This window comes from Elgaria multicarinata, chromosome 7 (genome assembly GCF_023053635.1).
Source record: "Elgaria multicarinata webbii isolate HBS135686 ecotype San Diego chromosome 7, rElgMul1.1.pri, whole genome shotgun sequence".
Taxonomy (NCBI): domain Eukaryota; kingdom Metazoa; phylum Chordata; class Lepidosauria; order Squamata; family Anguidae; genus Elgaria; species Elgaria multicarinata.
The window spans coordinates 1,047,175-1,060,845 of record NC_086177.1 but is presented as its reverse complement, the minus strand read 5'-3'; the positions used below and the strand labels follow the sequence as shown (position 1 = coordinate 1,060,845).

At 44.2% G+C, this 13,671-nt stretch overlaps 1 protein-coding gene across 6 annotated transcripts in view; it reads left to right on the top strand.

Moving 5' to 3' along the window:
- Positions 1 to 13,671, top strand: part of PCDH1 (protocadherin 1) — a 185,903-nt gene that overhangs the window by 31,404 nt on the left and 140,828 nt on the right. For all 6 annotated transcript variants that reach the window (XM_063130036.1, XM_063130038.1, XM_063130039.1 and 3 more), the window contains exon 3: positions 9,622 to 11,814. In XM_063130036.1, coding sequence (XP_062986106.1) covers positions 9,622 to 11,814 — 2,193 coding nt within the window. The remainder of the gene's footprint in view (positions 1 to 9,621; positions 11,815 to 13,671) is intronic.

Here is a 13,671-nt window from a genome sequence, read left to right as displayed (position 1 = left end):
AGAATAGCAGAGTTGGAAGGGGCCTACAAGGCCATCGAGTCCAACCCCCTGCTCAATGCAAGAATCCACCCTAAAGCATCCCTGACAGATGGTAGTCCAGCTGCCTCTTGAATGCCTCTAGTGTGGGAGAACCCACAACCACCCTAGGTAACTGATTCCATTGTCGTACTGCTCTAACAGTTAGGAAGTTTTTCCTGATGTCCAGCCGGAATCTGGCTTCCTTTAACTTGAGCCCGTTATTCCGTGTCCTGCACTCTGGAAGGATCGAGAAGAGATCCTGGCCCTCCTCTGTGTGACAACCTTTTAAGTATTTGAAGAGTGCTATCATGTCTCCCCTCAATCTTCTCTTCTCCAGGCTAAACATGCCCAGTTCTTTCAGTCTCTCTTCATAGGGCTTTGTTTCCAGACCCCTGATCATCCTGGTTGCCCTCCTCTGAACACGCTCCAGCTTGTCTGCATCCTTCTTGAATTGTGGAGCCCAGAACTGGACGCAATACTCTAGATGAGGCCTAACCAGGGCCGAATAGAGAGGAACCAGTACCTCAAGTGATTTGGAAGCTCTACTTCTATTAATGCAGCCCAAAATAGCATTTGCCTTTCTTGCAGCCATATCGCACTGTTGGCTCATATTCAGCTTGCGATCTACAACAATTCCAAGATCCTTGCTGAGCCAAGTATCTCCCATCTTGTAACTGTGCATTTGGTTTCTATTTCCTAAATGTAGAACTTGGCATTTATCCCTATTAAATTTCATCCTGTTGTTTTCAGCCCAGCACTCCAGCCTATCAAGATCACTTTGAAGTTTGTTTCTGTCTTCCAGGGTATTAGCTATCCCACCCAATTTTGTGTCATCTGCAAATTTGATCAGCGTTCCCTGCACCTCCTCGTCCAAATCATTAATAAAAATGTTGAAGAGCACTGGGCCCAGGACTGAGCCCTGCGGCACCCCACTCGTTGCCTCTCCCCAGTTTGAGAAGGTTCCATTGATAAGTACTCTTTGAGTCTGATTCCGTAGCCAGCTGTAGCCAACTTATGTTCTTAATACATTCTATAAATAAAATACATTTCCCAGCATTTTTTAGCTTGAATGAAGATAGAAAGATGTTAACAAAACATTAAACCAGAAGGTTTTTTGTTAATTGAATTTGATTACATTTTGGCAAGGCTATGCTTAAAACACCCATTGGGCCAATCTGAAAATAAAAATGATGAACACAATAGAAATATCACTATTTTGCAATACAAATTGCAGGAATCCCCCAGCCCCATCAGGCTCATAGTGGGAAACACGATTAGATCCCTTACCCCTTTCACTAGGATCCTGGAATTATACTACTCAACAGTAAAAGTGAAAGAGAGGCACATCTTTAAAGTAATGTCTGTTTTGACCCTCACACGCCATTTAGAACTGTAAGAATTCACACAGAGCACTGTTACGTACATTTTAAAAACACATTTTTCCAAGAAACAGGAATACCCTGATACATGCATTTTAATATAAACTATTGATTATTGTTTCAGGAAATTTAGCATTATTCCATAAATGTCTAGAATTCTGACAAGTGTTTTTCACAAAATCCTAGTAACATAATATCTCTGATAGACTTGTAGACCTGTAAAGTAAGAATAATGTATTTACTCACATATCTTCTGGGACAAAAAGAAGTTCTTTCTTGTTTTGGGACCAGTACATTTCGGGGCCTTTATTTTGAGGACTTCTGGGGCATGTATATTTAGCAGCAGAAATGGCTCCTTGCAAGTTTACTGAAAATGCCAGCATGAAGTAAAGAACTTGGAATATGTACCTCTTAAGAGACCATATGTCACAGAAAGGCACACTGCTATGTCTCTCAAATAAGAAGTCCTAGATTTTCAGTTAAAACAATCATTCCATATGTAGTCATACAGAGTGTCAGGGCCGGGGAAAGCTCTGGGAAACCCTGCGTTTCATAATGTGTTAATTTATTATTATTATTATTATTATTATTATTATTATTATTATTATTATTTATTTATTTATATAGCACCATCAATGTACATGGTGCTGTACAGAGTAAAGTCATACTTAAAGGTCCACATTTGTTTATTTATCCCTAAACTTTGGAGGGTCTGTGTGCCAAATTCTTCCCTGAATTATGACTGGGAGCTGCACCCCTCACTCCTGCCAAAATCACCACTACCAAATTTCTGCCAAAATTCAGTGGCAAGGAGAAAAAAGGTCACTTTTTGCTTTTAGCAAGGTGCTGAGGGAGCATACACCTTGTTCTAATGCAAAATTACACTCCCAGAAGACCCAGAGGAGTGCAGTTTTGCTTTATAATACAGGGCATTCTCCCTTTGCATCTTGTTTTAAAGTGAAAATGTGGCTTGCTGTGGCTCTGTACTACTGAAATTCATCAACAGTTTGGTGGCACAGTGGTAACACTTTGGGGGTGGCGTTGCAGGGCCACAAAAATGATAGGTGTGTGTGTGTTGTCCAACCCTGGCCTAAAATCTTAACTGACATAATAAATTCCCTACTCATCTGTTCTACGTTTCCCCATCTATTTCATCTCCCTAGTAACCAGCCATATACACTTGCATTCTGCCCCCTCCCTCCTGCAGGATCATTCTGTGCTTGCTTCTTATAAACTCCCATAGGATAAAATTGTCTAGGGTGGGGGATCACAATTCAAATAAAAACTACAATGGTTTGGTGCTAGTAGGGCACAACCTACTAAACCTTCCTCCGGACCTGTCAACAAATGGTTGCTATGCAAACTGAAGATGCTATGCAAACTGAAATTGGCTTATAAAGTTTAATCCCAGCAAAGTCTAAGAAAGAAAACAGACAATAGTTGTCAAACTGCTTGAGATCACTCATAAGTCTTTAAACTTATATAAATAAGCAATTTCTTACACTTTCAAAATTGGCAGACATCAACCTCAAACTTACCTGCACTACTCGGCTAAGTTTCAGATCAATCCTTTGAGCCATTTCCTGAGTATAAGGCCTTAGCGAGACCTACCTTAAAGTCCACGTCGGAGGAGGGAAGATCTCGCGTTGTGATTAACAAGAGATCCCTCCTCCATTTACATGTGAGGTGCGACGACCTCAGGAAGAGAGGTGTTGCGCCTGCCATTTTTTTTTTTTTAAAGAGGAAGGAGCGCACAAACGGTTGTGCGCTAAGGGTAAGGTTGTTGTTTTTTAATTTTCCTGCTTCCTCCACCCTAAACTCGATGGGCACAGTGCTCCTCCTGGCTCTGCGTGAGTAATCACACGGAGCCAGGTCAAGCTGCGCAATGGGTCACACGTTCCATGGTCTTGGGCTCAGCCCGGGACCATGGAAAAAGCAGGCCCAAAGGGGAGGGCTCTATCCCAGGGCAGGGGAGGGATGATCCCTCCCTGATCCCGGGATCCCCTGTGCATCATGTGGACGCACAGGGACGATCCCAGGGTTCACCCCGTGATAAAGCTCAGTCTAGCTAATGCCTAAGAGAGCAATTCTATGGTCCCTGGTTGAGTGTCCCAGGGATGATGTGATGGCTCGGAGTAACCTCTCTGAGCATTCTGACCTCATAAAGGGTTGTTGGAGATCTGACCCTGATCCCTGACAGCCAGCGCAGAGGGAACCATGCCAGCTGTATCTACACAGTCAGAAAATTGATCTCTGAAATAGGATGGGGATGGGGTATTAAAATGGGTGGGGAAAGGAGGAGACCAGAGGGGCCAGGATAGGATTTATCCTGAGCCACCTCCTTACCTTCCACTCTGAAGCACCCTCACTAGATGGGCTGAAAAGCCTGTCTAGAAAAAACAACAACAAGATTGGAGGATGGGGAGGCAAAAATTGTGTACACTACTACTCCTGCTTTGCTAGATTCAGTCCAGCAGGGCATAGGAATCAAAGAAAAGCAGAGTTGGAAGGGGCCTACAAGTCCAACCCCCTGAAGCCTTCAGGTTCTCAGAAGCCTTCAGGTTCGGGAGTTTCTGAGTAGCCATAGAGCCTATTGTCCTCTTAATTTCTAGGTATAAAGGCAGAATGCAATTAGTCTCACTCTTGATGTAGGGCCTCAATGCTCAGGAAATGGGCCTTTGTATTTCAGAATTTGAAGGAGCCTCTGATTATATCTGCCCTGGTAACTCCATTCCCAGCATTGATAGTGTGTTGCCCTTTGGCTATGCCCAAAAATTCTCCCACTTTTTAAAAACTCTTTTCATTCAATTTCATTGAAAAGAAATTGTTTTGAAAATATATTATTTATTTATTTATTTATTTATTTATTTCATTTCCAAACCGCCCAATAGCTGAAGCTCTCTATTTAAAGGGGAAAATAATCAGAGAAATTCAAATGGGTTTTGTTCAGATTTCTTGAGCTTACCTTATGTAAGAGGTGGCCAAAGAGTGTGCATTCATGTCCTGTCTTTCATTGTATTAATCATATCTTCAGCAGCCTATAGCCTCCATGGAGTTTGCCTTCTTTATAGCAGCCGCACACTGGGTGGACATTTTCATCTAGCTGTCCACCACAACCCCAAGATCTCTTTCTTGTTTGGTCACCACCAGCTCAGATCCCATTAGGTTATACTTGAAGTTGGGTGGTTTTGCCCCAACATGCATCACCTTACATTTGTACATACCTGTACGTACACATGTGCACACACAGAAACATATAAGAGAGAGGGTTTTTCTTGACCCTCACTAGTGACATGTGCTGGATGGGGAGGTCTGGTAGCTAAATTCAATCTATGACCTGGTGGTTCCCTATCCATGTCTCATGCCATACTCTATACTATATCAAAAGGTTGAGGTTAGCTGAATTCATGGGGCAGATGGCTGAAGAGGTCTACTTATCTGCAGTGGCTTATTTTAATAACCAGCATGTGTGTACACATTTAACTGTTGGCTAGTTTTCCTATGGATTTTACATATTAAGTTTTCACTCTTGCTAGGGTGTACAAATGTGGATGATAAGGCAGCAGCTCAAGCCTTGGTGAATGGGTTATGATGTTACTATTTGGCATAGTTTGTTGTTTATTGGGAGAGAAGAGAGAAATTCCTTCTGTCTTTACAGTGAGTGGTGTGAAGGTGAAATCTGCAAATGACATTTAACAGCTGAGTCCATCCTATCCAGAAAAAAGATAGGTGAGAGAAGCAAATGAGAACAGAAACAACTGCTTTGGGAGAAAAGGAAATGTTAAGCAACAGTTTGACCTTTTAAAAAGCAAACCATGGGAATGCTGTCTTGACAATGATTTGAGAAAGGATAGTACGGCTAGCAACCTGTCTTTGCTTTTGCTCAACCCTTGGTCACATAGGGCCCTGGTCCAACACTTACAATTCTGAATATTACTTTATTCCTCCAGGCTGCATTAGATGGAAAGGTGAGCCAGTCAGACCCCTTCCATTACCTTGGCTGGGTCCAACTGCCATTTAGTTTCTCCTCCCACCCAGAAAGAGTTCATGCAATGGCCATGCTACCTAAATTTCCTTATCTGTCCTTCCTTCCCTTTTCTGGTCTTGATTTCAAGACCTGGGCTCATATGTAGGTAGTAGGTAGTGCCAGAGTTGCCCCATATCCTGTATCTCTTGATTATCACTCTCCAGATTTTTAAGATTGTCCCCACCTCTCACTCTCTCATCCCACATCCACCACCGCTCAACCACACACAACATCCATTTGCACACATACACAGAGATCATTCATGAACATCCATGTGTTTCCCCCCATTTTCTTAGTGGGAATCCTAACTACGAGATGGGGGCAATTCTCACTAGGATGTCAGCTGGGGAGAGAGCTTCAACACCCCTATAAGCCTAGTAGCCATGACCAATGTGGGGGGATTCTCATTGGGATCACAGCACATAAGGATGCTGCTGCAATCCCAACAAGAGTCGCCCTATGCAGGGGAGGACAGTAGGCAGTGGTGGTGCTGGGGTGAGGCTCCTACTATGCCCAGCAAAAGGTACCTCACCTCCTTGCCCTCAAAACCACCTTGCAGCTGGAACAAAGTGATGTGAGCAATTAGCTCCCTCATTGACTTTGCAGTGGCTGTTAATCTTGTACTTTCTATTTGCTTATCCCAAAGTTTCTGGCTGAAGAATCATGCAATACAATGGTTTAATATGTGTAAATACAGCATCGACACCCAGCCCAGGAGAAGAGTTTCTCTTCAGATAGCTTTAAGCAGGGTCCCATTTCCTTCCTATTGCTGTGTGTCAGGAACTGGTTGACTGGGGTTTTGGACTGGTTTTCTTGGCAGATTCCTTGCATACCAGAGTGGGAGAGGTGGCCTCTCAGCTAGACTAGCCAAGCCAGTTCCACCAGAAAATCATGGAAAGAGAAATATTTTCTCTCAGGCAGTGGCATCACCTGGGCTTTGGGCCAAGAACAGGAAGAATTTATAAGCCAGGCTAGCTGCTGCAGGAGTCATGTGGAATTTGCTGGGGGATAATTGTGTACCCAATGAGTGCAATGTATGAGGTAAAGTTTAATAGTAGCAGGTATGGACTGGATTTGTCAGCTTGGACTAATAGCGAACTTGAATGGTGGGTTGTAGAAATATTTGCTATTTAATTTTTTCCCCATTTGTATCATGCCCTTTCTCCACAGAATTATCCTAGTTTATCCTCACAACAATTTTTGAGGTAGATGGAATGCCATATATTCTTCTGGTTGCTACATCTGAAAATGTGTATCATAAAGCTGGAAAAGATGAAAAACAAGGCAACCAAATTATAACAGCTGTATCATTTCCCCTTTTGATCTCTAAATCAGAAGCCCCAAATACTTTCCTTTCCTCATAAGGAAAACAGTTGGGAGCCAGCATGTTTGATTGCTCCTAATGGTTAGCAAACTATGGGTTGTTTAATTGGGTGAACCAGGTCAGAAAGTCAGGGCCATCCAATTTAATTGATTAGTAATAGGTTCATGCTCTAGTAAAGTTTTTATTTTCTTAAGGCCAAGAGGGAATTTCATAGAATCATAGAATAGCAGAGTTGGAAGGGGCCTACAAGGCCATCGAGTCCAACCCCCTGCTCAATGCAGGAATCCACCCTAAAGCATCCCTGACAGATGGTAGTTCAGCTGCATCTTGAAGGCCTCTAGTGTGGGAGGGCCCACAACCTCACTAGGTAACTGATTCCATTGTTGTACTGATCTAACAGTCAGGAAGTTTTTCCTGATGTCCAGCTGGAATCTGGCTTCCTTTAACTTGAGCCCGTTATTCCGTGTCCTGCACTTTGGGAGGATCGAGAAGAGATCCTGGCCCTCCTCTGTGTGACAAGTATTTGAAGAGTACTATCATGTCTCCCCTCAATCTTCTCTTCTCCAGGCTAAACATGCCCAGTTCTTTCAGTCTCTCTTCATAGGGCTTTGTTTCCAGACCCCTGATCATCCTGGTTGCCCTCCTCTGAACACGCTCCAGCTTGTCTGTGTCCTTCTTGAATTGTGGAGCCCAGAACTGGACGCAATACTCTAGATGTGGCCTAACCAGGGCCGAATAGAGAGGAACCAGTACCTCACGTGATTTGGAAGCTATACTTCTTTTAATGCAGCCCAAAATAGCATTGGCCTTTCTTGCAGCCATATCGGACTGTTGGCTCATATTCAGCTTGCAATCTACAACAATTCCAAGATCCTTCTAGTTTGTCGTATTGCTGAGCCAAGTATCCCCCATCTTGTAACTGTGCATTTGGTTTCTATTTCCTAAATGTAGAACTTGGCATTTATCCCTATTAAATTTCACCCTGTTGTTTTTAGCCCAGCACTCCAGCCTATCAAGATCACTTTGAAGTTTGTTTCTGTCTTCCAGGGTATTAGCTCTCCCACCCAATTTGGTGTCATCTGCAAATTTGATCAGCGTTCCCTGCACCTCCTCATCCAAATCATTAATAAAAATGTTGAAGAGCACTGGACCCAGGACTGAGCCTTGCGGCACCCCACTCGTTGCCTCTCCCCAGTTTGAGAAGGTTCCATTGATAAGTACTCTTTGAGTCCGATTCTGTAGCCAACTTTGAATCCACCTAATAGTCGTTCCATCTAGCCCACTTTTAGCTAGTTTGTTAATCAGAATATCATGGGGCACTTTGTCAAAAGCTTTGCTGAGGTCAAGATATATGACGTCCACAGCGTTCCCACGGTCCACAAGGGAGGTTACCTTATCAAAAAATGAGATCAAATTAGTCTGACAGGACTTGTTCTTGACAAATCCATGTTGGCTTCTAGTGATCACCGCATTGATTTCAAGGTGTTTACAGATTGACTTCTTTATAATCTGCTCCAGAATTTTCCCAGGGATGGATGTCAGACTGACTGGTCTGTAGTTCCCAGGTTCCTCCCTTTTGCCCTTTTTGAAGATAGGGACAACATTAGCCCTCCTCCAGTTGTCCAGCACCTCACCTGTCTTCCATGATTTTGCAAAGATAATAGACAAAGGTTTGGAGAGTTCTTCCGCTAGCTCCTTCATTACTCTAGGATGCAGTTCATCGAGCCAATTTGTACTTGGCTCTCCCCAATCCAAGTCTGGTACTGTATACACTATACTAGTGATGTGCGAAAAAATTCTTCCACTTTTTTTGGATCATTTTCATTCAATTTCAATTTCTCAGAAGACATTTTTCTCAGAAAAGTCCTGAGATTTTTATTTTCTTAACCCCTTGAAATAAAAGGCCATTTTGCAGATTTCCCTATTCCTATCCCGCCCCAAGGTAGTGGCGAAGCAGGAACTAATCACAGCATAGGATACCATACTGTTGTTTGGTGGCTCATACAAGCCTCCACAGTTTACACTTCAGATCCACACAATTAGACTTCTCTCCATCTTTTCCTTCCCCTCCCTTAAAAGGGCTCCATGACTGAATCAGCATAATAGGCAGAGTTTCCCCTATAACTGTACCTTCATACTGCTGAAATGCTGTACCTGTTTCATTTCAGCTGCAGCAGTTAAAGAGTCAGACAGGGTGGGGAAACTCTCTTTGCATCTGAATGCTGCTCCAATTGGATTCCCCCCCCCAGCTTCAAAAGAATTTTGCCTTACCTTTTGGAACACAGTAGGATCGAACAGCCTATTTTGACAATGCGGGAATTGGTCCTTGTCAATTCGAACCTGTCCTATAACTCTGCACTCTATCCCTTACAAGAAACTCAGCAGCCCATTCCCTTATGAGATATGAGGTACTTGTACTGTTCTGGGACACAGCACGTGCTACAACTTCTCCCTTACCTAAGATGACAAACTGTTTTCCAAAACATGCTGTACAAATGAAAAAATGATACTTGAAAGTAAATCCCATGTAAGTCTGAGGGTGGGATGGGGGAGACAATACCTGTCAAACAGCTGGTGGACACTTATCAAAATGAAAGCTCCTACAAAGAAGCCATGTTCACCCTTCATAGCTCAAAATTAGCACAGACCATCCTCAGATACATCCCCTCCCACACACTGCTAAGTTTCAGATCGGTCAGTTTTCCCAGTGAAAGCCATACTCCCCTGACACCCTGGATTACAGTTACCCTATAATAATACTTATCTTAGAGCTGAAGGGTTCAGACACCTTCATAGTCAGTTGCATGGTTTCAAGGTCAGTTTTCTCAGCCATAATGTACCCACCCATTCACCTTTTTATTTTTTCATTGCAGGTGAAGGCCAATGATTCTGACCAAGGTGCTAATGCTGAGATCGACTACTCTTTCCATCAAGCTTCAGATGTGGTTCGCAGGCTACTGCGCTTGGACAGAGCCACTGGACTCATCACTGTGCAGGGTCCTGTTGACCGTGAGGACATCAATGTGCTGAAGTTCTCCGTGCTGGCCAAGGACAAGGGGGCCAACCCCAAAACTGCCCGTGCCCAAGTGGTGATAAGTGTCAGGGATATGAATGACAATGCTCCATCCATTGAAATTCGTGGTATTGGCTTGGTTACCCACCAGGATGGCATGGCCAATATCTCAGAAGATGTGTCAGTTGAGACACCTGTTGCTCTGGTACAGGTGTCTGATCGGGATGAGGGTGAGAATGCTGTTGTGACCTGTGTGGTGGCTGGTGATGTACCCTTTCAGTTGCGACAAGCCAGTGACACTGGGAGTGATAGCAAAAAGAAGTATTTTCTGCAGACCACAACACCACTAGACTATGAGGCAGTGAAAGAATACACTATTGAAATTGTGGCTGTGGATTCTGGCAACCCACCCCTGTCCAGCACCAACTCTCTCAAGGTACAAGTGGTGGATGTCAATGACAATGATCCAGTTTTCAGTCAGAGCTCAACAGAAGTGGCCTTTCCTGAAAATAATTCCCCAGATGACTTGGTGATGGAAGTGAGTGCTACTGATGCAGACAGTGGGTCCAATGCTAAGCTGGTATATTCATTAGTGACAGAGCCTTTATCCAAAGGCATATTCTCAATTGATCCAGATTCTGGTGAAATTCGGGTGAAGACTGTGCTGGATCGGGAGCAGAGAGAGCGTTATGAATTCTTGGTGGTTGCAGCTGATAAGGGTAGCCCTATCCGCAAGGGAACCGCCTCAGTCACCATCAATGTCATGGACCGCAATGACAATGACCCAAAGTTTATGCTAAGTGGCTACAACTTCTCTGTCATGGAAAATATGCCACCCTTGAGTCCAGTGGGCATGGTGACAGTGATTGATGCTGACAAAGGGGAGAATGCCCTCATTCATCTCTCAGTGGAGCAGGACAATGGTGACTTTGTCATCCAGAATGGTACTGGCACTATCCTCTCCAGCATCTCCTTTGATCGTGAGCGGCAGAGTACTTATACTTTCCGGCTTAAAGCTGTGGACGGTGGTGACCCACCCAGATCTGCTTATGTGGGGGTGACCATCAATGTGCTAGATGAGAATGACAATGCGCCTGTCATCATCTCTCCATCCAATGGCTCCTATAAACATATTCTACCCCATACTAGTCCTGGGCAACAGGTCATGAGTGTCGGAGCTGAAGATATTGACACTGGGATCAATGCTGAGCTGCAATACAGCATCACTGGTGGAAACCCCTTTGAACTCTTCAAGATTTCACTTCAGAATGGAAACATCACACTAGAAAAGGAGATCCTTCGTAAGCACCATGGGCTTCATCGCCTGGTTGTGCGTGTAAATGACAAGGGCAAGCCTTCTCGCCATGGCACAGCTTTAGTCCATTTCTATGTCAATGAGACTTTGGTTAACCGCACTCTACTGGAGATACTAGTGGGACATAGTTTGGACACACCCATTGACATTGACATTGCTGGTGACCCTGAGTATGAGCGTAGCAAGCAACGCAGCAATATCCTCTTTGGTGTCATTGCAGGCATAGTAGCTGTCACCCTGGTTATTGTGCTTGTAGTGCTGGTGCGCTACTGCCGTCAGAAGGAAGCCAAGAGTGGCTACCAGGCTGGCAAGAAGGAAACCAAGGACTTGTATGCTCCCAAGCAAGGGAGCAAAGGGAGCAAAGCCAAGAGCAAGATGAAAAAGAGCAAATCCCCCAAGCCACCCAAACCAGCTGAGGATGAGGAAGAAACCAGCCTGCAGAAATCCCTTAAATTTAACCTTATGAGTGATTCAGTCAGTGACAGCCCTCGCATACACCTGCCCCTTAATTATCCACCTGGCAGCCCTGACCTGGGTCGCCACTACCGCTCCAACTCTCCTCTGCCTTCCATCCAGCTCCAGCCCCAATCGCCATCTGCCTCCAAGAAACACCAGGTTGTGCAGGACCTACCAGCCACCAATACGTTTGTGGGCACTGGGGACAGCAATTCTACGGGCTCAGAGCAGTATTCAGACTACAGCTACCGCACCAACCCTCAGAAATACACCAATAAACAGGTAGGAGAGCTTGTGCTGCACCCTCCCACCACCCCTTCATGCCGCACCAGGGCCATATGGACAGAGGTGTGGGAGTGACATGGACTCAGCTCACCCTGCATAAATGGACCTTGACTCCTTGGCATGATGCAGGCTGGAGCCTGCAGATGTCCAGGTGTAAGTTTTGCACACACAGGACTGCTCAGGAAAGAGGCATCCTGCCAACCCAGCAAGTGTGGGAGTGGGGAGGAGACTACTTAATTGTAAAGAACTAGAGCGGGCTGGTGGCATTTGGGGAAATGAGCCATGTTGCTTGAGAGGGGCAAGTTCCTTTGAAAGATGGGGCTTGTTAATAGCCAGTGTGTTTTGCTGCAGGATGCATTTAATGGAGTCCCTTGTATTGAGTGCTTATTGCAATAAAAACAGGTTGCAACACAGAAAGCTGGGCCTTTGCATATGTGTCCCAGGCTCCAGCCACACTTCCAGTCAAATATTTGTCACTGAGAAAAGAGACAATAAGGTTTATCCAAGTTCTCCTGCATGATAACATGGAATTCTAAAGTCAAACATCTCTTGTGGTTATAAGGTTTCTGCATGTGAAAATAGCATCTAACTTTGTGGCTGGGGGTAGTGCGTGGATTCTCTGCTGTCTTGAGTGTGGCTTTGCTCAGCTATCCGTGCATGCAGTGAGATACATCTGTGAAGTATGTAAGAGGTTAGCCTTACAGGGCAGAGGTTACTGCTGCTGTGGTGAAGGATTATTTCTCCTCCTCCTCCTCCCTCTTCTCTTTTAGAAGCAAGGGGAGATACTGCTGAAAGGGAAGTTCTGAAATGCATGACAGGGAACTTGGCAGCTTTGGTGGCACAGATATCCCTAGCTCGCAGCAGTAGCACACTGGGAATGTTAGTAGGCAGTAGGACTTTTGTAGGCTTTGTACATTCTTGTATCCATGCTGCCAGATGGTGTGGAGGGTTGTATAGGGTTCTGCCACAGAAGTATTCAAGGGAGGGCACTGGTCTCCATTCTATTGTAACATTTGTTCTCCTTCCATTGAGACTTGTATGCCCTGGTTTTGCTTCCCAATCCTGTTCAGGTAAAGGTGCTTACTTGTTGATTGACTCTAATAAAAATGTCCATTGCTAGTCAGTGTGTTGTGATGTGTGAGTAACTGGCTCTTGTGCTGCAGGCTTTGGGCAGGGTGGGGTAGGTGTGTGTGGTAGCAGTGAGAAGGGAGTAGGAGTAGGAGTATCATCATAAGAGCTTTGCTTCCAGAAGTTTTTGCAACTGATATTCTGTTGTTTATTTTTGTAACTAAATTATTGAATAATACAGACAAAAATATGAAAAGAGAAAAAAATGCTTATTCATTAAAATTTTAGTCCACCTAATGACAAAACCCAGATTGTTTTTAAAAGAATAGCAAATGGACCATACTTAAAGAAACATCACAAACAAATTGGTATGACATTATTACACAATAATAAGAATCCAAAGCCCTGCCAAGAAGGAGCGGCCTTTGCTCCCTGCCACTTCCTCACCCTTTTAAAAAATGAATTCCTTCCCATTGGTTTCAGTGGGTGGGAATTAATTTACACCAGCTCCAGGGCAGGCATACCCTCCCAGGGACCATAGGATTGCCACATTAAATAGCCACCAAATGTGCATAAAATCTGTAAAGTTAGATCATATTTGTTACGCATCATATTTGTTACACATCTTTTGATACAGTCAGAGGTATTATATGAGAGGTGCTGCTCCTGCTAGGAATGTAACAAGTTCTTTCAAACATGTTTGTAAACCACTTTGTTCTAGGTAAACTGCTTTGAGACTGTTTTGTGGGAAAGCAGTATTTAAATATTATAAATAAATACAAAAGT